Source organism: Armigeres subalbatus, chromosome 1 (genome assembly GCF_024139115.2).
Source record: "Armigeres subalbatus isolate Guangzhou_Male chromosome 1, GZ_Asu_2, whole genome shotgun sequence".
In the NCBI taxonomy this organism is placed as follows: Eukaryota; Metazoa; Arthropoda; class Insecta; order Diptera; family Culicidae; genus Armigeres; species Armigeres subalbatus.
Window position 1 is genome coordinate 234,453,461 of NC_085139.1, and position 26,093 is coordinate 234,479,553.

Consider the following 26,093-nt stretch of genomic DNA (forward strand, 5'->3'; position numbering starts at 1 on the left):
TTCTGTGTCTGGACTCAAGAGGAAAGCCTGAAAGTAGGCAATAAAATGTTAAGTTGTGATTTGTCCCAATTTTGTTCCAGACACATCGTAGGGATCGCTGCGTGTGCGAGCTTCATCGATGGCCTGGGATATCCTTTTTTTACCATAGCTGCCTGGTGTCCCCTTGAGGGACCTTATAAACATCAACAGAAACTTCGCTCAAAACCGACGATTATGGAGCTCTATAATAAGCCACGCATAGGTATAACGGCGCTAAAGCTAACCAAGTATCCAGTAAGGTAAATTAAAAGATACTTCATTTCCGGTATCATAATCAATTTGTATTTACAGCACTAAGATAACATACATTCACTGAAAAGCCGTTTTAATAACCTGCTCTGCCTCCTGGGCATGCCATGAACTGACGCCTACTGCAATTGTGGATCCTTCGTAGCGTCCTCGATACTTGATCTGTGAAAAAAATAATAGAATCAGATTGTGAAGAACTTTCTAAAAACTAACATTTGAATACCCACCCTCTTTCCACACATATTTTCGAACCGGGGTTGCACGAAAGTCCATGCTCCCATATTGCGATGTTCCTCTTGGCTCCACACGACATCCTGCAAATTGTTATACTTGGCCAGTTCTTCCTGAATTCGGTGCACCGGGAAGGGGCATAGCGATTCCAGTCTCACGATCGCCACTTCGCTGTTCTTGCTGGCCAGTCGCTCATTGTTCAGGTTGTAATAATGCTTTCCACTGCACAGGATAACCCGTTTGACCTTCTTCGGATCGCCTATCGTTGCGTCTCCGATCACCGTTTGGAAGGACGTTCCTGGGGTGAACTCGGCGTGGCTCGAAACGCATTCCGACAGTCGGAGCAGCGTCTTCGGCGCTACCACGATCAGCGGTTTTCGGTAGTTTCGTATTTGCTGACGGCGCAGAGCGTGGAAGTACTGCGCTGGCGTGGATGGGTTGATCACTTCGAAGTTGACGTCGTCGCCATCCGGTGTGGATTCCTTCGAGTCGGTCATCTGCAGGAATCGTTCCATTCTGCAAGAGCTGTGTTCGGAGGCGGCCCCATCGAAACCGTGCGGGAGAAGCATCACCAAACCGTTGCACACCATCCACTTAGCTGCAGACGGATATATTTGTTAAGATTAGAACTCGTTGATCGACCAAAAAAACTCTAGGAAGGATACTCACTTTCACCGGTTGTTAGGAATGTATCGATTATGATCTGCGCTCCGTTGAAGAAGTCTCCGAATTGAGCCTCCCAAATGACCAGATTGTTCGGATTGTCAATTGCCATACCGTACTCAAATCCAAGAACCGCTTCTTCGGACAGAATACTGTTCGCCAATTCCAGCTTTCCACCAGCACCGCCTTGAAGATCGTTCAGCGGGATGTAAACTTCGTTGGTGTTTTGGTCGATGAACATTGCGTGCCGCTGGGAGAATGTACCTCGGCCAATGTCCTCCCCACTGATTCGTACGTTGCATCCCTGATACATGAGGCTTCCGATGGCCATGGCTTCGGCGGTGGCCCAGTCGATCCGGTTACCTTCGTTGATTTTACGAAGCCTAGCTGCTACATGGTGCTTCTGTAGGTGAGGATGAAGGGCAAAGTCGGGCGGATACTCGACGCTGGTTTGCGCAACGTAGTTCAGCAAACTGTAGTCCACTCCGGTGTTCCAAACCGTGATCTCGTTTCCTGCCTGTTGGATACCGCTCCACTGGGCCTGGAAATAGCTCTGTTCGGGTTGGTAGCTGTTGACGCTTTGGAGTTCAGCGTTAAGAAATTCGTGGTGACCCTTGACGATGGTATCGATGTCATTTTGGGTGAGATCTCCTGATTCTAATAACTTATTGGCGTAGAGGTCTGGGACCGAGCCGCGGTTGTGAATTACTTTATACAGCAAGGGGCTGGTGAATGTTGGATCATCCAGTTCGTTGTGTCCCCAGCGGCGGAAACAGTTCAGATCGATAAAGACATCTCTACCGAATTTTTGCTGATAGTCGAAGGCCAGTTTGGTGATCTTTGTTAGCGCTTCGGGGTCATCCCCATTAACGTGGAATACCGGAGCCATGATACTTTTGGCTAGATCGGATGCATAGCGAGTACCGCGACCGCGGTCGCCCGGGGTAGTGAACCCGACCTGGTTGTTGACGATCATATGTACCTTGTAGGCGCCGTTCAGCAATGTGATTGCGCGGTAGTTGCTTCTTCTTCTTATTGGCATTACATCCCCACACTGTGACAAAGCCGCCTCACAGCTTAGTGTTTATTAAGCACTTCCACGCCTATACCGGCGCCGGGAATCGAACCCAGCCACCTTCAACATGGTCTTGCTTTGTAGCCGCGCGTCTAACCGCGCGGTAGTTGCTACAATCCAGTTTATCGCCCTTTTTGTAGATGGGATACACGACACCTTCCAACCACTCCTACGGCAAAACTTCCTCCGCAGCGCTCTAACCAGTGCCTCACCACCGTGATTAAATAGCTCGCCTGGTAATTGGTCAACCCCAGGGGCTTTGTTGTTCTTTAGTCGGCCAATCTCCTCCTGGATTTCCTGGAGATCCGGAGCAGGTAAAATTATGTCCTGCGCGCGTTCCCCCAGGTCCATCACCATACCGCCATCTTCGTCTGCCACATCGCCATTCAGGTGCTCTTCGTAGTGCTGCCGCCACCTTTGGATCACCTCACGCTCGTTCGTACACAGAAAGAAAAATCATTAATAAAATTAAAAAAACCATTGGTAAAAATAAAAAGTTGCGTTGGTTCTTTTTCGTAGAAAGTCAGATATGTTCAAAATAAAAGTACGACAACTTTTGTAAGAATCGTCGATCAAAAGCTGCATTCCACTCTAAAATTAAAAGTAAGAAATTTCAAAACAAAGTTGTAGAACTGTCAAATCGAGAGTTGAATATTTTTCTATTGAAAACAATTTTCATTAACAAAAAAAGTTTGAACCATTCCGCCTCCCTTCCTTTCTTCTCTTTCCATCATTTCATCATTTTCAATTTCAAACACTTGTTTGTAAATCATGTTACTTTAAGTTTTATTGAATAATTTATTTAATATACATTGCATTCATACACTATTGACACTAGAACCTTTAGCAGATAAATACCAATCAGATCCGAGCAGCACAAATGAACCGGACCAGGTGGAATAGCTGTGTGCAGCATTTTACGATGAATCACTAGAAACATATATCTGTTAAGAAGAAAAATCAATATTTGCGTTAGTTTCAATGTTATAATATGCACCACCCAACTACAAGTTTCACGTTTTACAAAGCTAGAAAACAAAAGTGTAATATTTCATTAAATTCCGCCACTTTAATTGAAGTGGTTGAATTATATGGAGTATTACAAATTTGTCTTATATACGTGTAACATCTTTTAATTTAATTGAAAACACCTACCTTTTGGTTGCTCCCGCTTGACGACATCGTTTCTTCCGACGCCTATGTTACTCAACCCTTACCATCTGAACTGTTAACACACAATTTATTATTATTTAAATCGGAATCGATCCGCACTGCAGCGAAAAATTACAGTTTTTTTCTTGTAAAGATGAACTTTTAAAATTACACTCAGAAAACATTAATAATACTTTCGAAAGAAATAATAACTTTTGTTTGAAAATATTTACCTTTTATTTTAAGAAAATTTGTGACTTTTTCGATTGAAAGTGCGTAATTTTCGATAGAACAGTTTTATTTTTTTCTGTGTAAGAAGGTTCCCGTTTATGTCCTTACACATATCAGGCTGTGGCACGTGGCCCTTACGTGAACGGTTCAACTTCTCATAGAACTTTCGTGTGTTATTAGCGCGGTACAATTGCTCCGTCTCTTCACGGTCTCGATCTTCCTGCTGACACTTTTTCCTCCGGAAAATCGAGTTTTGTCTGTTCCGCGCCTGTTTATATCGTGCCTCGTTCGCCCTCGTGCGGCGTTGCAGCAATCTCGCCCATGTTGCATTCTTCTCTTCTACTAACTGCTCACATTTGCCGTCATACCAGTCGTTTCTCTGATCCGGGGGCACCGTGCCAAGTGTAGCGGTTACGGTGCTACCAATGGCGGATCGAATATCTCTCCAGCCATCTTCAAGAGACGCTGCGCCTAGCTGCTCTTCCGTTGGGAGTGCCACTTCCAGCTGCTGCGCGTATTCTTGGGCTAGTCGTCCGTATTGTAGCCGCCCAATGTTAAACCACGGCTCCCGACTTCGACGCGTGTTGTACACCGTCGAGAGTTTTGAGCGCAAGCATACTGCAACGAGGTAGTGGTCGGATTCAATATTCGCACTGCGGTAAGTGTGGACGTTCGTGATGTCGGAGAAGAATTTACCGTCGATTAGAACGTGGTCGATTTGGTTTTCCGTTCCTTGGTTAGGTGATCTCCATGTGGCCTTGTGGATATTTTTGCGGGGAAAGAAGGTGCTTCGGACTACCATTCCGCGGGAGGCTGCGAAGTTTATGCATCGTTGGCCGTTGTCATTCGATACGGTGTGCAGACTATCCGGTCCGATGACCGGTCTATACATTTCCTCCCTTCCTACCTGTGCGTTCATATCATCGATGACGAATTTGACTTCCCGCAGTGTTCATCCATCGTATGTCTGCTCCAGCTGTGCGTAGAACGCTTCTTTCTCGTCGTCGGATCTCCCTTCGTGTGGGCAGTGCACGTTGATGATGCTATAGTTGAAGAAACGGCCTTTTATCCTCAGCTTGCACATCCTTGCGTTGATTGGCTGCCACCCAATCACGCGTTGGCGCATCTTACCCAGCACTATAAAGCCGGTTCCCAGCTCGTTGGTGGTGCCACAGCTTTAGTAGAAGGTAGCCGCCCGATGCCTGCTTTTCCACACTTTCTGTCCTGTCCAGCAAATCTCCTGCAGCGCCACGACGTCGAAGTTGCGGGGATGTAATTCATCGTAGATCATCCTGTCGCAACTCAATCAAGAGGAGATCGATTACGAGAGTTGAGTTCGGAATCAATCACAGGACGTATTTAACCTTGATTTGGCAGGGAAACAACGGCATTAAAGACGTTTGTTCAAGAATGACGCTAAAGAAGGAAATTGTCACAAATCACCTTTGTCCATAACGGAAGAAGTGGAGCATATTCAGGGCAGAATTGATACTCTCTTCTCCTTCTTCCCCTGAAAGGTTTCAACGGTCGGGAAACCCAAGTATTGGTGGATGGTCTCCCTCGGGAGTGGCGCTTAAGCCATCTCACTTTTAAGCCGGGAAGGTCAGTAAGGCTGACGGTTATATGCTATATTGTGTCTGTTTTATTTGTTGATTCTGTGTCTGGACTCAAGATGAAAGCCTGAAAGTAGGCAATAAAATGTTAAGGTGTGATTTGTCCCAATTTTGTTCCAGACACATCGTAGGGATCGCTGCGTGTGCGAGCTTCATCGATGGCCTGGGATATCCTTTTTTTTACCATAGCTGCCTGGTGTCCCCTTGAGGGACCTTATAAACATCAACAGAAACTTCGCTCAAAACCGACGATTATGGAGCTCTATAATAAGCCACGCATAGGTATAACGGCGCTAAAGCTAACCAAGTATCCAGTAAGGTAAATTAAAAGATACTTCAATTCCGGTATCATAATCAATTTGTATTTACAGCACTAAGATAACATACATTCACTGAAAAGCCGTTTTAATAACCTGCTCTGCCTCCTGGGCATGCCATGAACTGACGCCTACTGCAATTGTGGATCCTTCGTAGCGTCCTCGATACTTGATCTGTGAAAAAAATAATAGAATCAGATTGTGAAGAACTTTCTAAAAACTAACATTTGAATACCCACCCTCTTTCCACACATATTTTCGAACCGGGGTTGCACGAAAGTCCATGCTCCCATATTGCGATGTTCCTCTTGGCTCCACACGACATCCTGCAAATTGTTATACTTGGCCAGTTCTTCCTGAATTCGGTGCACCGGGAAGGGCATAGCGATTCCAGTCTCACGATCGCCACTTCGCTGTTCTTGCTGGCCAGTCGCTCATTGTTCAGGTTGTAATAATGCTTTCCACTGCACAGGATAACCCGTTTGACCTTCTTCGGATCGCCTATCGTTGCGTCTCCGATCACCGTTTGGAAGGACGTTCCTGGGGCGAACTCGGCGTGGCTCGAAACGCATTCCGACAGTCGGAGCAGCGTCTTCGGCGCTACCACGATCAGCGGTTTTCGGTAGTTTCGTATTTGCTGACGGCGCAGAGCGTGGAAATACTGCGCTGGCGTGGATGGGTTGATCACTTCGAAGTTGACGTCGTCGCCATCCGGTGTGGATTCCTTCGAGTCGGTCATCTGCAGGAATCGTTCCATTCTGCAGGAGCTGTGTTCGGAGGCGGCCCCATCGAAACCGTGCGGGAGAAGCATCACCAAACCGTTGCACACCATCCACTTAGCTGCAGACGGATATATTTGTCAAGATTAGAACTCGTTGATCGACCATAAAAAAAAAACTCTAGGAAGGATACTCACTTTCACCGGTTGTTAGGAATGTATCGATTATGATCTGCGCTCCGTTGAAGAAGTCTCCGAATTGAGCCTCCCAAATGACCAGATTGTTCGGATTGTCAATTGCCATACCGTACTCAAATCCAAGAACCGCTTCTTCGGACAGAATACTGTTCGCCAATTCCAGCTTTCCACCAGCACCGCCTTGAAGATCGTTCAGCGGGATGTAAACTTCGTTGGTGTTTTGGTCGATGAACATTGCGTGCCGCTGGGAGAATGTACCTCGGCCAATGTCCTCCCCACTGATTCGTACGTTGCATCCCTGATACATGAGGCTTCCGATGGCCATGGCTTCGGCGGTGGCCCAGTCGATCCGGTTACCTTCGTTGATTTTACGAAGCCTAGCTGCTACATGGTGCTTCTGTAGGTGAGGATGAAGGGCAAAGTCGGGCGGATACTCGACGCTGGTTTGCGCAACGTAGTTCAGCAAACTGTAGTCCACTCCGGTGTTCCAAACCGTGATCTCGTTTCCTGCCTGTTGGATACCGCTCCACTGGGCCTGGAAATAGCTCTGTTCGGGTTGGTAGCTGTTGACGCTTTGGAGTTCAGCGTTAAGAAATTCGTGGTGACCCTTGACGATGGTATCGATGTCATTTTGGGTGAGATCTCCTGATTCTAATAACTTATTGGCGTAGAGGTCTGGGACCGAGCCGCGGTTGTGAATTACTTTATACAGCAAGGGGCTGGTGAATGTTGGATCATCCAGTTCGTTGTGTCCCCAGCGGCGGAAACAGTTCAGATCGATAAAGACATCTCTACCGAATTTTTGCTGATAGTCGAAGGCCAGTTTGGTGATCTTTGTTAGCGCTTCGGGGTCATCGCCATTCACGTGGAATACCGGAGCCATGATACTTTTGGCTAGATCGGATGCATAGCGAGTACCGCGACCGCGGTCGCCCGGGGTAGTGAACCCGACCTGGTTGTTGACGATCATATGGATCGATCCTCCGACGTCGAAGTGAGGAACTTCGGCCATCATAAGACACTCCTGGTTGATACCTTGGCCGACAAACGCGGCATCGCCATGCAGCTGAATGTTTAGGACTTTTGAGGAGTTGGTTGGATTCAACTGGTAGGGACCGTCCTGGAGGGTCAGTTGCTTGGCACGAGCCTTACCCATCGAGACGGGATTTACCGCTTCAAGGTGCGATGGGTTGTGAAGCATATTCAGGTGGATAGTTTTGCCGTTGATGTTTAAGTCCGTTGAGGTATCTGTGAAAAAAAGAACTGACAATCAGACAGAATAGTGTAAATGAGCACCCTACTTACGAAAGTGGCTAGCAATGTCGCACATGGCTTTTGCATTCGCCGGGAACTCTGGCAGTCCTTTGAATTTGCGGAATATCTTTACCGGTCTAGTTTGGAAAAGTGTGGTCAGCACGTTCAGTTTTCCTCGGTGCGGCATTCCAATGACGATGTTGCTCAGGTCAGCTTCTGCTGCACTGAGGAACAATTGCCGATAGAAGGCCATAATACTTTCCGCTCCTTCGCCACCGTAACGCTTAACAGTTGGGAATTTGGTGGCTAGAAAATTGTCGAACGCTTGAGATTTGAGAAGAAGTTCGGCAATTTCTTTCTTATCCGAGGTGTTCAGGGTAGTTTGAAACAACTGTTCGTAATTTTCCGTTAGCCATTCGCGTTCGTGTTCGTTTTCGATATAAGCTAACTCAATGCTGCAAGTACCGCAGTAGATTTGCTTAAGCAGTTGTTCTAGCTGTTCAACGGTTAATGCGGATACTGAGACTGAATTAACAACTCCGGGTAAATCGACGCTGTCATAGCGAGAAAGCCCGAACTGTGAGTAGTCCAACAGGTGCTTATCGGTACCCGTTAGCTCCTGGAAGGAAACGGGGTTGATCGAGGCCACTCGATGGGCATGATTGCGGAAAGACTCAATCCATCGGTACGCCTTACTTTGCTGTGCTCGGGCATCGAGGATGCTTTTGTCCACTAGAATGAGACAAATCTTTCAGATAACGGTTATCTTCGCGAGGGCACAACAATATATGAACAGTAGTGATAAGAAGTAATCTGCGCAAATCGCGATCAGTCGTATGCCTATTCGAGTGGAGCATATTTGACATTACGACTCAAGATAACGAGTTTACCCCCGCTGGGCAAATGAGATTTTGGCAATCGCCTGATTACAGCGCTACAGATCTTAAGATATTTTAAAATTCTGGGTTTGAATTACTTACACTGGAATGTATTAACCGGCTTTGGCTTGAACCCGAATACGCCTTTTGTACTGTGATACTGTCTGCTTATTATTCTATGCATCTTTCTTCCTTTCGCAGAGTTCTGAAAAATCATAAATTTCATTAACATGAAAACGGCCACGTAGCAAAATCCTCATCATGTACTTACCGAAACAGCACAGGATAGCCTCCAGTTGTCAAGAGGGCGATACGTACAGGAGGAAGAATACTGATAGTTGTTTTCGCAGTCCCGTACCGGGGGATCGAGTCGGAAGCTACCTGCTCGCGATTTGCGTAGGAACGGGACGAGAGTTCAAATGAAACTGAGAGTATGTTGTCCACTGCGTTGTGTCCGATGGCGATGGTGACGCGCACACATAATCACATTTTATTATCACCGATTCTATTTTGAACCGAACCGCACTGGAGGCGCGAGCGCACCACTTTGCGAACCAGTCCCATCCATATGCGCAATGCAAGCCGGGTAGAAGCTGAGAATGTATGCAGCGCGTAAGACTCAACTTCGACGCAAGGCGATGTATAGAATGGTGTGTGCTGGGGGCTTGTTTGGATAGGGATCGACGCCGATCGAAACATGCTCTTGATATATTTCGAACCAATTTTATTTTTAATAGGTACTGATTATTTTGTTCTATGAAAGCAATTGCTCAACTTACGGTTCATAGTCCACCACCGTGACATGTTATGCTACGACTGCCATACCGGCAACCCGGCGCGCCACGCTTGCACCGAAGTATATTGATACTCGTTGATGCTGTGTTGATCAGTACTATAGTAGGTACAATACATGTACATGAACTCATATTATACAGGCTATAAATGAAATCGATTGTTGACATAAGGATAAACCACACTATATTGTGATTACTATTAATTAGTTAGTTCATGCTTGAAATCGAATATTCAAAGTTTAACGCTAAAACCTCAAAAGAGACCGTAGCAGTGAGAAAACTATTTGCACTATCTGCTATCTCAGCAACCGTAGAAATATCTTAAGCAGCATAAAAACTCAGTGTTTAATTGCTCAAACTAAGTTATGCACTGTTAAATGTAAGTAATACCATACAGAGTTGCCTTCCTCAAATACTTAAATGAATTAATTTGTATTTTAGCTTGAAGCTGTAATAAATTTGCTCTCAAGACAGTGCTCGGTTTTGTTTCTCACAACAAAACTTCAAGATTAAACATCATGTCCAATAAGAGTTCTGTAGTGATGTATAGAGCAGTGAAAGTATTAAACATACCAGCCACTGGTTTATAATGAACGTCAGAAAAAGATTATTACAAATCAGTCATCCAACTAATTTTGAGGAAGACGGAAGCTAAAATAGAGGTCTATGAAATATCCGGTCACAACAATGGCGAAGTCGAGTCTCCCTCTACTGGATACGCGGAACCCTTTTGAAAACTGTCAAATATTCCATGAAATTTGAATGAAATTATAAGTATAAATTAGGTGTATCGTGGCACTTGAAATAATACTAATTTGCGATTTCAGTGCTTATTTTCAAATCATGAATGGTCTCTGATAGAGAAGGCAGAGTACCCTGTATTAATACTATGGCGATAGACAAAACACATAATTGGATCAGTCCGATTGAGAAGGCGGAATACATTATGGTCAGAAATGTTGACAAAATGGTCTCTGATAGGGAAGGCAGAGTAACCAATAAAAGACTTAAGTAAAGTAAAGCAGTTTTGTTTCTTCGAATTGAAGATTTCGGGGCTCTGATAGAGAAGGCAGAGTGTCCCAAAGAAAATGTGAAGCATCCCAATTCATATTCATGCTATTGCAAAGGAGGCTAATCCCTCTACATATTCGTCTAAAAATGCGAAACATGTGTATGAAAGTAGATCAATGCTCGTTTTTTCATATAAAAGGCAGCGAATAGTTGAGATCGTCGAAGATGATTTATCTGCCAGTAAGAAAATTACTACTTCCGGTATAAATTGAATTTAACTAGGAGAAGTTTTCAACTAAAAGCTGTACTGGTTCAGGTTCACTTTTTGGATGATACAGAAACAAATAATAAAGACAACGCAACAGTTTGATAAACACACTTGGAACATAGAAAATGTAATGGTTTAAAGTTTCATGAGAATGTAACTTCAGTTGCCTACAACAATAATCAGTGGAATCAAGAGTCTGAATATATATGTGATATTGCGTTTAAAATATTGTATTAAATTTGTGAAGCAATTAAAATATGTAATGGATATTTGCATTAACCGTTGCGAGCTTGTAATATCGATGCAAAACATTTAATAAGCTAATGCTACTTAATTAATAAAATACTTATGACTTCGACAATTGTCAAAGTATTTATTCAAAAAAATATTGTGGTTAGAATCTCTTAGCATGTAGTAAATGAGATTTGAAAGATATGACAGAATGCTAAAAGTTTAGGTTTTACAAAATTATTCCATAATTTAATTGTGAATAATATTTTACAATGAAGATGAAATTTATCACGACAAAACGGTAATTAATAAAAAAAAATGAAATAAAGTGAATGTACTTTTATATCGGAGGCGGAGAAATTCATCACGTTTGAAGCAAATTTGAAAAAAAAATGGAGTGGGGAAATAATGTTCAGTCGATTCTTTGTTTACGGGCTTGGCGAAAGAAGATTAGATAAGAAATAAATTCTCATGAAATCTGAATAAAATCAGATTACTGTTACTGATTGAAATAATAGCCTTGGCTTGCCGAATGGAGCCTGATTAATAATAATGTTATTTGAATATTAAAATATGTATGATTCAGATATTACATATTATTCTATGTTATCTTATCTATCGATAATGGTGTATAGAAAGTCGAAACTGATGATGCATCGTGTTTCGATATTGCAGCTTAAAGTTGTGTGGATTACTTGATATCAATACTTTTTCTATCAACTAATATATTTATTACAATATTCTTAATCAATTTCTGAACAAGAGAGAGTAGAGAGGGGAAGTAATGTAGTGATGTATAGAGCAGTGAAAGTATTAAACATAGCAGCCACTGGTTTATAATGAACGTCAGAAAAAGATTATTACAAATCAGTCATCCAACTAATTTTGAGGAAGACGGAAGCTAAAATAGAGGTCTATGAAATATCCGGTCACAACAGTCTAATGTCTTACTGCTTACTTTGCTTCTCCGAACTGATTGCATACGACGACACGCCACGATAAGTAGTAGGTTCAAGACAGCAGTTTTTCTACTTGCTTTCAATCGGTTCGTGTTGTGGCGTGGTTATAGTGGGCGCTCTACACATTTTAAAATTGTTTTGGGTTCGAATCCCGCCGCGGACCTACATTTTTGTGAATATGCTTTCAAAACTTATCTGGAGAAGTGGCGAGGTGGAGAATTTGGAGGCCCAAAATTAAATTATCCGGCAATCCGGCGCTCGCGAGTTTATCGTTCGTCTTTCTTTCCGGATAAAATATTGTGTGAGAACGCTTGCTTAAAAGAGAATATGGAACAATTGCACTCCGCTGTTGGGATCAATCCTGGGTTTTTATTCATATGAGTGAGAATTCCGAAGCCTGCAAATAACAAATAATATACGATCAGCACATCTCAAAATCGTTTCATCAGTCCGAATCAGTCCGGTCCAGGGTTTGCAGAAATCACTCTCAATAGATAACGAACAACGATAAAAGAGAGGCAAAAACTGTTCCGAATCATAACAAGCCATGATAACAAGTTTATCAAACTTGTATTCATTTCATTTATTTAGTTAACATCTAAACAGATAACACTGAATCAACAATTTGACGCCACAATGCACGGTTCGAGGCCGCATCTCTCCATCCTCGGATACGCCCCACGCTCGCCAAGTCGTTCTGCACCTGGTCTGCCCATCTCGCTCGCTGCGCTCCACGCCGTCTCGTACCTGCCGGATCGGAAGCGAACACCATCTTTGCAGGGTTGCTGTCCGGCATTCTTGCAACATGTCCTGCCCATCGTACCCTTCCGGCTTTAGCTACCTTCTGGATACTGGGTTCGCCGTAGAGTTGGGCGAGCTCATGGTTCATTCTTCGCCGCCACACACCGTCTTCTTGTACACCGCCAAAGATGGTCCTAAGCACCCGTCTCTCGAATACACCGAGTGCTTGCAAGTCCTCCTCGAGCATTGTCCATGTTTCATGTCCGTAGAGGACAACCGGTCTTATTACGTCTTGTACATGACACATTTGGTGCGGTGGCGAATCTTTTTCGACCGCAGTTTCTTCTGGAGCCCGTAGTAGGCCCGACTTCCACAGATGATGCGCCTTCGTATTTCACGACTAACGTTGTTGTCAGCCGTTAGCAAGGATCCGAGGTAGACGAATTCCTCGACCACCTCGAAGGTATCCCCGTCTATCGTAACACTGCTTCCCAGGCGGGCCCTGTCGCGCTCGGTTCCGCCCACATGCATGTACTTTGTCTTTGACGCATTCACCACCAGTCCAACTTTTGTTGCTTCACGTTTCAGGCGGGTGTACAGTTCTGCCACCTTTGCAAATGTTCGGCCGACAATGTCCATGTCATCCGCGAAGCAAATAAATTGACTGGATCTGTTGAAAATCGTACCCCGGCTGTTACACCCGGCTCTCCGCATGACACCTTCTAGCGCAATGTTGAACAACAGGCACGAAAGTCCATCACCTTGTCTTAGTCCCCGGCGCGATTCGAACGAACTGGAGTGTTCGCCCGAAATCTTCACACAGTTTTGCACACCATCCACCGTTGCTTTGATCAGTCTGGTAAGCTTCCCAGTTCTCGTCCATAATTTTCCATAGCTCTACGCGGTCTATACTGTCGTATGCCGCCTTGAAATCAACGAACAGATGGTGCGTTGGGACCTGGTATTCACGGCATTTTTGAAGGATTTGCTGTACAGTAAAGATCTGGTCCGTTGTCGAGCGGCCGTCAACGAAGCCGGCTTGATAACTTCCCACGAACTCGTTCACTAATGGTGACAGACGACGGAAGATGATCTGGGATATCACTTTGTAGGCGGCATTAAGAATGGTGATCGCTCGAAAGTTCTCACACTCCAGTTTGTCGCCTTTCTTGTAGATGGGGCATATAACCCCTTCCTTCCACTCCTCCGGTAGCTGTTCGGTTTCCCAGATTCTGACTATCAGTTTGTGCAGGCAAGTGGCCAGCTTTTCCGGACCCATCTTGATGAGCTCAGCTCCGATACCATCCTTACCAGCTGCTTTATTGGTCTTTAGCTGTTGAATGGCATCCTTAACTTCCCTCAAGGTGGGGGCTGGTTGGCTTCCATCGTTCGATGAACTGACGTAGTCATCTCCTCCGCTGCCTTGACTTTCACTGCCTGTACTCTCAGCGCCATTCAGATGTTCCTCGTAGTGCTGCTTCCACCTTTCGATCACCACACGTTCGTCCGTCAAGATGCTCCCATCCTTATCCCGGCACATTTCGGCTCGCGGCACGAAGCCTTTGCGGGATACGTTGAGCTTCTGATAGAACTTGCGTGTATCTTGAGAACGGCACAGCTGTTCCATCTCCTCGCACTCCGCTTCTTCCCGGCGGCGTTTCTTCTCCTGAAAAAGGCGGGTCTGCTGTCTCCGCTTCCGTCTATAACGTTCCACGTTCTGCCGGGTACCTTGCTGCAGCGCGACCGCCCGCGCTGTGTCCTTCTCCTCCAGAATCTGTCTGCACTCTTCGTCGAACCAATCGTTCCGTCGACTTCGACCCATATACCCGACGTTGTTCTCCGCTGCGTCGTTAATGGCTGCTTTAACTGTACTCCAGCAGTCCTCAAGAGGGGCCCCATCGAGCTCACCCTCTTCCGGCAACGCTGCCTCGAGATGCTGCGCGTATGCAGTGGCAAACTTGTATACAAGTGCCAAAAAACAGAATCGGATAGGCAGCCCCTACAGAAAAATGGTGATTCTCGCTTTGTTTTCGTTCCTTTCGTGTTGGTTACTGCACAGGGGCCGTCCAGAAACCACGTGGTCATATATGGGGGGAGGGGGGGGGGTTTGCAAAATGACCACGATAAGCCACATAGGGGGAGGGGGGGTGTTGCTCTCGAACCACGTGGTCTTTTTTTATACGAAAAGTTTTTGGTGAATAACAATAGCGGTGTAAAAAATACAAATCATTAAACGCAAAGCGCATCTTAGAACCGATGCCCGCGTAGTGTCTTTTCAACTCAGCGTTGAAAAGACGTAGGTGTGCATCGAAAATAACCGGTAACGCAGCGTCGGTCGCAACGTCGATGCGTATCTAGGTTATTTGACCATCTTAGCCTTAGCCCATTTCCATAAAAAAAATAAACGAAAAAACAGGTTGCGATTCAGTCTCAATTTCCACAAAAAAATTGGAAAGGAAAAATGGGAAAATATAAAGAAAAAATCCGCCGCGCCTCCGCCGCAGATGGTTTTTGGCATCACGCCGCCGAAGAATAATAGTCTTTTAACCTTGTAGCATTTCCCCTAAGACGCTCTAAAATAATAAATCATCAAAACCCTACTTGCTCACAAACGATGATTTCATTGCATATCAAAAATTGTGCTTTTTCCTTACCTAATTATTCTAATAAACGTTTAAAACAGTCAGCGAATTGAAATATATGTTCATCTCACCGTAGAATTTTCATCTCACGTGCATGGCGATGAGTGTACCGATATCGATCTTATTTTTGATTGCCGCAAATTTGCTCAACACTACTGTGGGTCTTGTACAGACTCACGTAGATCTTTTGTATAACTCATGCATAAACGATTTTCTTGTATAGATAATTATCAATTGATTTGTTTACTTTATTGCAAAGGCAATACCGACAACAAAAAAGCGCTCGAAGTAATTTGCTGATTTTCCTTTCTCCAACAAATTCGCATCTCCAACATTTTACGCATGCGTATTTCGATGCTAAGGATGCTAAGCAAGCGTGGAGGCTGTGATGCCAAAATTTAAAAAAATATGCTATGCGCAAAAACTGCACAATGCACCGCTTATACTTTTAGCGAAATGATGTGAAATAGATGATGATTATGTATTTAAAGCATTTAGAAAAATATTCAAAACTAAATTTAACATGATATCAGTGTTAGATACAGCATAATATGCTAAGACGATCCCCACCGATGTGTATCCAAATGAGTGTCTAGTATAGGAAAGAAATGCGTTCATATTTTATGTATGCACTTGTTCTCGCACCGGTTGTTTCTATCAAGATTTTTGAAGTGCAATCATGCTTCGCACCGGTGGTGAATATCCGGTTGCTATTAAGACAAACACGGAAATAAATAAAATCAGGAAAAAATTATTATTTATTTTCAAATCTTTTAGAGCGCGCTCCAACTTTTGTAATATAAATATGTACGTAATGCATTTTGTGATTATCAGATTAGCTAGACACACATCTGCTAGGTGGCGCTAGCTTATATGCAATAATTTAGTAAGGTGGATATCTCGAGATCTATAAGACTTAGAAAGATTTTGTCTTCTACAAAGTTGTTCGGGTAGCCATAACATTTATGATGGAGACTAGTTTAGTTTGGTATTCATACGCATAGCGGCGCTAGTATATTGTCAAGAAGGTTAGAAGCAGGAAATATGAAAAGACTGTCATACCCATCCCCGGTCACAACATTGGCGTAGTTGAGTCTCCCTCTGCCGGGAACGTGGAACTATGAAGCAATTCAGAAGAAATTCGAATGGAATTAAAAAAAAACCTGGTGTCTCCAGAAACAATATGCCTAATTCAAGTCAAGGCTCTCTGCGTTTACTGAAAAATGACCGAAAGTTGGGGAGTAGTTTGGCCTTTGAGTTGTAGATTATCGTGTGGCTTTGATAGTGAACTTCAATTCAGGAACTATAGAACTCCAGTAGACGATATGCTGTGATAGAGAAGATAGAGGCAACAGCCAAAGCCCGATGGGAGTTGATACAGAGTTGCTATAGAACTGTGTTTCCCAAACTGGTCTAAAACAAAAGCCTTCAAATAATTGCCAACACCCAAAATAATAGCCAGTACGAAAACAGAACAATGAGGATGATTATCCAAAGGTCGATAGAGATTATCAATATATCCTGTTTTAAGGACTCTTTCGTTGACATAATAATCGGTTCGGGCTTACAATTTCCTTGGGAATGAGAAGTTGAATGATGGTCATTGCATTGAAAAACATTCTACAAAATGTGTCATTTGTTTCACTAAATGAAACCTGGAATACTGGCTTCTAATTACAGACCTATGTCAAACAAATACTACCTCGTTTTTTCAACGATAATAATATTCTTCAGGAACACAGGTAAGTTAAAGCTGTGAAAAGCAAAGTACCTGAATGATGAACGCACACCGTTAACCTTCAGTACCACAGTTCTAATCATTCTAAGCTTTCATCTATGAAGCAAAGTTAACTTCAGATAAGTCCGATTGAGAAGGCGGAATATCTAGGTAGTTGACACTAAAAAATAATGATGGCCCCTATTAGGGAAGTCAGAGTAGTTTTATGATGGTTGGTCCAATTGAGAAGGTGGAGAACCAAACAATCAAACTAGGCTCTGCTGGAAAAGGCACAGTGACCTTTTGACAAGTCCGATAGAGAAGGCGGAATAATCGTAGACGGTGTATTGAGTAATGAAATGGTATTCTTACTTAGCTATGACGAACTACAATGAAAAGAAAAAGGATAACTTTCATAACATATGTGGTTCTTCAAATGATTGTTAACATGAAGAAAATAATAAATATCATTCTCAATATTCGAACCCACTTATAAACTAACGATTGCTTAGTAATAGAATTTTTATTGAACTGAGTAGTATAATGTCCGCATTTCTTGGATTCACATAAAAAGTTTGGCATATGAGGAAGCTTTATTATTTTAGACATTAATCATAGAGTCGATAGACTATGGAATAAAAGAAGTGTTATAGTTCTGATAATGATAAAGAAGTCTTCGTTGCAATTTGAAAGATTTCAAGACTTGTTTGGATATGAGATTTAACATGCGTAACATGCATTTCAGAAACAAGAGTTACATGTAGTTGCAGTAGCCATGCACCCAAAAGAAAAGGCAATACGTAGACATCCAGAAAGATGATTATCATTATGCCGACGATAATCACAAAGATGACAGAGTACCTATGACCGTTTTCTTAAAATGAATTGGGTCAAGTTCACATTTTTCATTAACTCAATAATTTAAATGATGGTCACTGTAAAGTAAAAAAAAAATGTACATACATCAGAAACACTAGTAACAAAATAACACAGTTAAAAACATGTGTAAATTGATTTTTTTTTTTAAATAACATTACATATAAACATTAACATTGCTCGGTACTATGATTGTTGATGATAAAAACGTATTTTCCAAATTTTGGTTCTAATGAATTCTGTTATAATAGGATTGATGATTATGATGAGCATAACGATGAATTTATAATATACTAGCAGAACTAACCCAGCAAGCAAAATTGGTATTTGATTTTAATTTTCAAAATTTAAAATGTATGCCGTTTGTACAAGGTTCTGTATTTTTTCACATATCACAAATAATTTCGTGATTTTTAATTTACCAAGCAAAAATGTATGTCTATTTCCAAATACAAATCTTGCAAACAGGTCAATTCGTTCATGAATTGAATCATGACAAACGAGCCTTCAACTCATTTTTATTTATTTAGATTGCTATATTCTGTACAATTAGAAGAACATAAAGAGATTAGAGAAAGGGAGTAATGTAGTGATGGATAGAGTGCTTATAATAGTAACCATAGGAGGCTTTGGTTTGTTAGAAATGTCAGAAGAATAGAATTGTAAATCAGTCTTCCAATGATTGTCAAGAAGGATAGAAGCAGGAAATATGAAAAGACTGTCATACCCATCCCCGGTCACAACATTGGCGTTATATCACAGAACTACCTCCAAGAATTTCTCCACAAGTTTCTTTAGGAATTCCACCGGAAATTGCTTCAATAATTCCTGAGGAATATCCTTCCGAAATTCATCAGGAAAATCTTTCAGGTATTCCTCCAGAAAAAACCTCCGGAATTCATCCTGAAGTTTCTACAAGAATTCCTTCTTAAGTTCCTCCAAGAATTCCTCCGGAAGTTTCTTCAGTAAATCCTCTGGAATTCCTCGGAAAATTACTTTAGGAGACTTCCAAAAGTAATTAGAAGCTCCATCCAGAAGAAATTAGTATAAGTTATAAGAAGCTCCAGCAGGAATTTATCCGGAAGTTGATCTAGAAAGTTTAGCGGTGGTCATTTAGAAAATTCTCTGGATGTTTCTCCAAGTATTTCACAGTAAATTTTGAATCCCAATAGAATTCTTTAAAAATAAATTCGGAAGAATTCCACGTGAGAATTCAGTTTAAAAATCCGACTCAGTACAAAATCCAGGGGAAACCGTTATAAAAAAAATTGCAGAATTTTAAAGAATATTTTCTTGAATTCTAACAATTTGTATGTGAAAAAATTAACATTATTCCACATCAGTAAAATAAGGAGATTATTGAATTTACAAACCTATTGGGTTTCGAAATTTCTCACTGATAATCATAATTTTAATATTGAAGACATTTGAAGACATTTTTAAACGACTGTGAAGACATATGAAAATATCATCTGGCATCCCTGGTATTGTTGCGGCGAACGGTCGAGACTAGACATCTCGATCGGGTCACGACAATGACGCAGTCGGTAGTAATAACCCCCATTCCAAAGCGAAAGATTTATTTCTACGTGGGAAAATAAGGGGGTCAGAGTAAGGAAGTCCATACCGTTGAGCCCACAATCAAATGGTGCTGTAGAGCGGCAGAACAGAGGAATCAAAGAAGCACTAGCAGCTGCAGAAGCCCTGTGAAAACTTTAATGTAGAATTTAAATACACCCTAATGCAGACTCCGATGGGGAAGGCGGAGATTCTGATGATTACCGCTCGACTTTACTCAGCCATACTTGCATTTTTTTTCTATTTACAACTACTAACAACTCACCTGTCATAAGACGAGTTTGAACAATCCCATTGAATTCCACCACTTAATTGTATCCTGACAGATACGTATTTCGACCTCAACAGTAAGGCCGTCTTCAGTGTCTTGTACTTGACTCGAGTCAAGTACAAGACACTGAAGACGGCCTTACTGTTGAGGTCGAAATACGTATCTGTCAGGATACAATTAAGTGGTGGAATTCAATGGGATTGTTCAAACTCGTCTTATGACAGGTGAAAACATTCCACTAAAAAGCTCAAAATAATTTTCTTACTAACAACTACCATAGCAACACTAATAATATTCTTATAATGGTTGTTTCTCAGTAAATCGAACATGACTGAACACGAGCTACTGAAGGAAATAAAAGCTCTCCGTATGGAATCTGCTTGGATGTGTCCATACGTGCAGCAATTGTAGCATAACATCGGATTCGGATAGTACAATCTTGTTGAACCTTTAAGGGGCCAAACATAATATGTTTGGGCGCTACGGATCCTTCGATGGTAAGAATGAGTGTTGGAGTTTTGTCTATCACGTTCATCCTGTCGTGTAATTCGTCTAACTTCTACAACACCTTGCTCTTTCAGTTCCACTAGCAGCTGCGGTTCGGTCATTTGAATAACTTCCCGGCAGCTTACTACACCTAACCGTCCGCACGTACTTTGTTCCCCTTTCTTCCGTCCTTGCAGATTCAATTGCATAACTACACGCTTGTTCGATGGATTTTCCTACGATAAATGGGGTGGGAAGAATTCTTCCCTCTTCGCGGGTCGACAGTTGTAACCCAGACAAACAGACGTAAAACTAGAAAAAATACCGATCAATCGAATTTGATTGGTTGCGCGTTTCACAACTAGAGGCGCTAGCGTCGTAATCCTTCGAGTTTTACATTCCACTCCAGCGCCTTCTGGTGACAATGTCATATGAAATATGGTTTCGTGCAACAAGCTCGCAAGATGGTGGTAGAGGAGTTGGACGATGGATTTTTCAGAAAATTGTTCAAGCTGTTACGCCTGTTTGTCTGTGGTTGTAAGTAGCTCCGCTGTCCATGTATGTCTCGGCGGTCCATCCAGATTGGCACTGTACGCGCATTTTGACTTTGTTGCTGTGAGTCATTATCGTACAGAGGGTCTCCCACTGGGGGGTCCCCTGTTCCTGGAGAAACTGTGGCCATACGGTCACGATGCACGGTTTGTTATGCATTATCTCCAGCTGTGATAGGAACGTTCACTATATTGTTCGTGATACCGATATTCGATCCAAACTCAAGTGGTATTTAAAAAAAAAGCTGTGAAAGTTCGGGTTAACCGAGAAATTAATGAATTCCAACTACGTAAAAAAAACCTGGGTGTAGGCACAGCTGTCCAATTGAATAGCCTTCTTAGAATTAGAAAACTGTTCTCACTGTAGATGCTTCGAAGTTTCATTAATTCAAAACAAACAACGATTCTGGCAACGTCCCCATAGTCAATTCAAGATTAAAAGAGGAAAATTTGTTCAACACTCATTGCTACAAGAGACCGAGGAATCATCTGCATCTCCGTGAGTGCCACGGAAAAGCGATAGTAAGTTAGATAAATAAAGGTTATCTATAGCAAGTCGCCTTGGTAAGCGACTCACTAAATAATTGTTTTGTATAAAGTTATGTCTAAGTTATTTGCCACCCGCACAAATTATAACTAATCATTTCGCAAGATCGTTCTGCGTCAGATAGAAAACACGAGAAAAAAGGCAGTGATTGATTCTCTTTCTGACTGCACAAAACTGAGCTTACATCCAGATCTTGTGACAGTCCTGCGTTCGATACGAAACACGTTTAATCGCGCACTGATTGATTTACCATCCGACGGCACAGACAATCCTAATAACCCAGTATCCTGACTTCAGACGTCCATCGTCATCAAACTGCTTCAAACTGACAATCTAGTCATACACGTAGTATTTTAACATTTGTTCAACTTTCCCAGCAAAATTTCTTTCTTCTCATATATTTAAACACAGCTAATTCCAAGATTAGTGAGGAAATTTTGCAAATCGGTCCATGCGTTCGAAAATATTGAACAACCCGCCCAATACTCTTCAAACCACATTTTCGACCAATCAACTACTGACGGTTTTGTCATCAAGTTTTTCAGACTCAAAACACCATTCAAGCTCAAAATTAGAAAATATTGAACAATTCTTTCAATACTCTTCAATCTACATTTCCTACCTTTTGACTACTGAACAGCTGAATTCAGTTATATCATCTTGGGTTGAGTTTTCCGGGCAAAAATACCATCCAAGCATCGAAATCACAAAATAATTAACAATGCTTCAACGCACATCAATCTTGTTTTCTGTCAATCTATTTTCTTGACCAAATTAGGTCCACAAGCGATTCTGGCCATCGACCAACTCACACTTGAGTGGGATTTTCTTGATCCGAATAGGTGATTCCGGTCATCGATCAACTCACTCAAGAGTTGGACTTAATAAGATACGATGCAGAATGCGGCCATCAACCAACTCACTCCGAGTTGGATTCCCTTGACCCGACTAGGTCCGATGGCAATTCCGGCCATCGATCAACTCACTCTAGAGTTGGATTTCATGGACCCGACTAGGTCCGATGGCGATTCCGGTCAACGACCAACTCTCTCCAGAGTTGAATTTCCTCACCCGACTAGATCTGATGACGATTCCGGCGATGGCGATTCCAGCCATCGTCCAAATAACTCCAGAGTTGAATTTCCTTGACCCAACTAGGTCCGATGACAATTCCGGTCTTCGACCAAACCCACTCCAGAGATGAATTTCCTTGACCCGACAAGGTCGGATAGCGATTCCGGCCAACGACCAACTCACACAAGAGTTGAATTTCCTTGACAAAATTAGGTCCGGTGTTGATTCCGGCCAACAACAAAACTCACACCAGAGCTGGATTTCCTTGACCCGGCTAGGCCCGATGGTGATTCCGGCGAACGATCAACTGACTCCAGGGTTGGATTTCCTTGACCCGACAAGGGTCGATTGCGAATTTGGCCATCGACCAACTCTCTCCAGAGTTGGATTTCCTTAACCCGACAAGGTCCGATGGCAATTCCAGCCATCGTCCAAATAACTCCAGAGTCCAGAGTTTAATTTCCTTGACCCGACTAGGACCGATGACAATTTCGGTCATCGACCAAATCCACTCCAGAGTTAGATTTCCTTGACCCGATAAGGTCCGATAGCGATTCCGGCCAACGACCAATTCACACAGGAGTTGGATTTCCTTAACCCAATTAGGTCCGGTGTCGATTCCGGCCAACAATCAACTCAAACCAGAGCTGGATTTCCTTGACCCGGCTAGGCCCGCTAGCGATTCCGGCGAACGATCAACTCACTCCAGGGTTGGATTTCCTTGACCCGACTAGGTTCGATGGCGATTTTGGCCATCGACCAAATCTCTCCAGAATTGGATTTCCTTAAACCCGACAAGGTCCGATGGCGATTCCAGCCATCGTTCAAATAACTCCAGAGTTTAATTTCCTTGACCCGACTAGGCCCGATGCCGATTCCGACCATCGACGTAATCACTCCAGAGTTGGATTTCCTTGACCCGACTAGGTCCAATGGCGATTCCACCCATCGACCAACTCACTCCAGAGTTGGATTTCCTTGACCCGACTAGGTCTGATGGCGATTTCGGCCAACGACAAACTCACTGCAGAGTTGGATCTTGTAAGACCCGACTATGTCCGATGGCGATTCCGGCCATCGACAAACTCACTCTAGAGTTAGATTTCCTTAGACCCGACTAGGCCCGATGCGGATTCCGGCCGTCGACCAACTCATACCAGAGCTGGATTTCCTTGCTATTAATTTTTTTTATCAAGGTCCAAGCGTAATTGACCTGACCTGGTAGATCAAGGCTCTGGAACCCAGAATGGTTTGGAGAACCTAGAACATCTGTACAAATATTATGTATATGCATTACTCATCACCTCCGGAATAGTATTGGCCACATTTTCAAGAGGAAACAGTCATAAAATCGTTCATGGAATTCACACATGTGCAATTTTCGTCCATGCAAAAGTGGCGAGCTTACGATCCTTTCTCCAACGATTACAGGATGTAAGTGTGACCGATCAACAAGCTGAGGTCAGCTTCGGAACTGACGATTATATCGGGTATACAAACATGTGAATTTGGCTGAGAAATGCCTAAGATATTGCTAAATCAAATTCGGGTCAATATGACCCGCACACCGTAATTGTGAGCTTTTTTTAGCACTGTAGGAAGGTTTCGTTCAATGAAAAATACATAAATATAAATAAAACAAGAACCAAATCTTCGTATTAGGCCAACAGAATTGAGTGTCTACATTGAATTTTTTTTATCCAAATACTTCTCAACGAAATACATCTCACATTGCAAACACTGTCCCAACGAATGCCACTGCGCCAATGAAGCCGCCAAGTTTCGTACATGTTGCCCTACTCGACTTAAACCTCCGGCTTCGCCTAAGTACTTCCCAGATGACCCGATAGATATCTTCCGTTTCCGGAGAAAGCGCGTCGCTGATCTTGCATGGTTGCTTCATGTGGGGACTTCCAGTTGATGCTCCGAATTTCCCAGCAAGGTGCCTTCCCTGAGCTGGAGTCGATGGCGGTGGCATGTGTCGGCATCGGTACGGTGTTCGTTTCGTTTGCGGGCAACGGCAATCTTCGCAGCAAAATCTACAACATCTTTTGGGTGGTTCGGAAGTGGTAATGACTTCGGAGTATTCATTGATATATAGAATAAAGATATGTATAAATAAATTCAATTTAATTTACTAAAAAAAATAATAATAATAAAGTATATCAATGTTATCATAAAAAAATGAACATAGAAACCCTTGAAATAATAAACAAACTAAGAACTCTGAGGAAAAAACCTTTGCTATTCGATGGATTCAGTCTTTCAACGAATCTGAAGGAAGATAGACGTTTTTATCAAGAGACGGATTACACAACTTGGTATGGATGAAACCCACGGTCACAACATTGGCGCAGCCGAGTCTTCTGATATAAGTGGGTGAGTATTCCGAATTGACGGAAAGAGCTGACAAGGGAAATTATTATTCAGATAGAGACAGAGATTCTATCATATGGATTCCGATAGAGAAGGCGGAGATCCTTAAATTCAGTCTCCGACAGGGAAAGCAGAGATCATAGAAAAATAAAGATAAAAAAAAAAAACTTGCATGTGCATTATTATAATGTAATTGGATGTACCATGATTCGGACTCCGATAGGGAAGGCGGAGGTTCTGAAATTGGGACTCCGATAGGGAAGGCGGAGATCCTTGAACATAGGCACTGATAGAGAAGGCAGAAGCCCTGTGAAAACTTTAATGTAGAATTTAAATACACCCTAATGCAGACTCCGATGGGGAAGGCGGAGATTCTGATGATTACCGCTCGACTTTACTCAGCCATACTTGCATTTTTTTCTATTTACAACGACTAACAACTACCATAGCAACACTAATAATATTCTTATAATGGTTGTTTCTCAGTAAATCGAACATGACTGAACACGAGCTACTGAAGGAAATAAAAGCTCTCCGAAACGAGAATAGAAAATTGAAAACGAAGATAAGCCACGCAGATCCGAATGAAACTAATGATGTCGAATTACTGGTACAGCAGCCAGAAGCTACACAACATGTCCGCTATAGCAGAGCTCGCATCGATACGTCATCGCCAGTAATGTCTGGGATTTCACCGGCCTCCATGAGCGGGATGCCAATCAACGCATTGGGTATTCCGGAATGTCTTCCTTCGGATGGAGAAACGGAGATAGATAGAAAATCTTATGAGCACTGGAAGCAAATCATGGAAGCATCTTTGGATTTAATGAAGTCAACTGATGAAAAGACTAGGATGGGTATTTTTAAAATAAAAGCTGGTGCAAAGTTGTTAGAAGTGTATGAAAGTACAGCAACCCGACCTGGAATGCCGGATGAGAAAATGGAACCGTATTCCAATGCCCTTGCACGATTAAACGAGTATTTTGGTTCAAGAACGTATATACTATCACAAAGAAGCAAGTTAATCAATATGGTACAAAGAAGGATGAAAATTGTGTTCAGTTTGTAAGAAGAGTCAGAGCAGCAACAAAACTATGTGGATATCATAAGACCGAAGAAATGGAAGCTATGGTGCGTACAATAACTAAAGGAACTCTTGATTGCTGGGTGCGTACACTTGCACATAGGAATTGGGTTCGACAAGGTTCTTTAAAGGATTTGATTGATGCTGTTCGTGATTCGGAAATAGAGCGATTTAATGAGGAGGAGTTTGAAAAATCTCAACAGCGTAATCCACCAGTGAGGCACAACCCTGCTATAATAGCAGCTGTCGGTCATTATTCCAATCAACGG

General features: G+C 42.7%; 3 protein-coding genes across 3 annotated transcripts; 1 reads left to right on the forward strand and 2 right to left on the reverse strand.

The window, feature by feature from the left end:
- Positions 1-231: 231 nt before the first annotated feature.
- On the reverse strand, positions 232-2,239 carry LOC134211843 (probable 2-oxoglutarate dehydrogenase E1 component DHKTD1 homolog, mitochondrial). Its single transcript, XM_062689152.1, has 3 exons — positions 1,189-2,239; positions 516-1,117; positions 232-450 (listed from the first exon to the last, which is right to left on the reverse strand). Exons 1-3 carry the CDS (start codon positions 2,222-2,224, stop codon positions 349-351), a joined length of 1,740 nt encoding a protein of 579 aa, XP_062545136.1. The 5' UTR covers positions 2,225-2,239; the 3' UTR covers positions 232-348.
- Positions 2,240-5,373: 3,134 nt separating this feature from the next.
- LOC134205893 (probable 2-oxoglutarate dehydrogenase E1 component DHKTD1 homolog, mitochondrial) lies at positions 5,374-8,928 on the reverse strand. The gene is given in 7 exon segments (XM_062681583.1): positions 5,374-5,744; positions 5,810-5,946; positions 5,949-6,410; positions 6,487-7,734; positions 7,792-8,472; positions 8,721-8,823; positions 8,890-8,928. Coding segments are annotated over 6 exon segments (2,712 nt in total). The 5' UTR covers positions 8,803-8,823; positions 8,890-8,928; the 3' UTR covers positions 5,374-5,642.
- Positions 8,929-24,649: 15,721 nt separating this feature from the next.
- On the forward strand, positions 24,650-25,809 carry LOC134207093 (uncharacterized). The gene is made up of 2 exons (XM_062682814.1): positions 24,650-24,743; positions 25,227-25,809. Exons 1-2 carry the CDS (start codon positions 24,688-24,690, stop codon positions 25,807-25,809), a joined length of 639 nt encoding a protein of 212 aa, XP_062538798.1. The 5' UTR covers positions 24,650-24,687.
- Positions 25,810-26,093: the final 284 nt, after the last annotated feature.

Bases quoted from the DNA above. Each gene is read 5' to 3' on its own strand.
- LOC134211843 (XM_062689152.1), bottom strand. From the start codon at position 2,224: ATGCCAATAAGAAGAAGAAGCAACTACCGCGCAATCACATTGCTGAAC. The intron at 1,118-1,188 runs GTGAGTATCCTT...ATCCGTCTGCAG, and splicing joins ATTCCTAACAACCGGTGAAA to CTAAGTGGATGGTGTGCAAC. The intron at 451-515 runs GTGGGTATTCAA...TTTTTTTCACAG, and splicing joins AAAATATGTGTGGAAAGAGG to ATCAAGTATCGAGGACGCTA.
- LOC134207093 (XM_062682814.1), top strand. From the start codon at position 24,688: ATGGATGAAACCCACGGTCACAACATTGGCGCAGCCGAGTCTTCTGAT. The intron at 24,744-25,226 runs GTGAGTATTCCG...GTTGTTTCTCAG, and splicing joins GAGTCTTCTGATATAAGTGG to TAAATCGAACATGACTGAAC.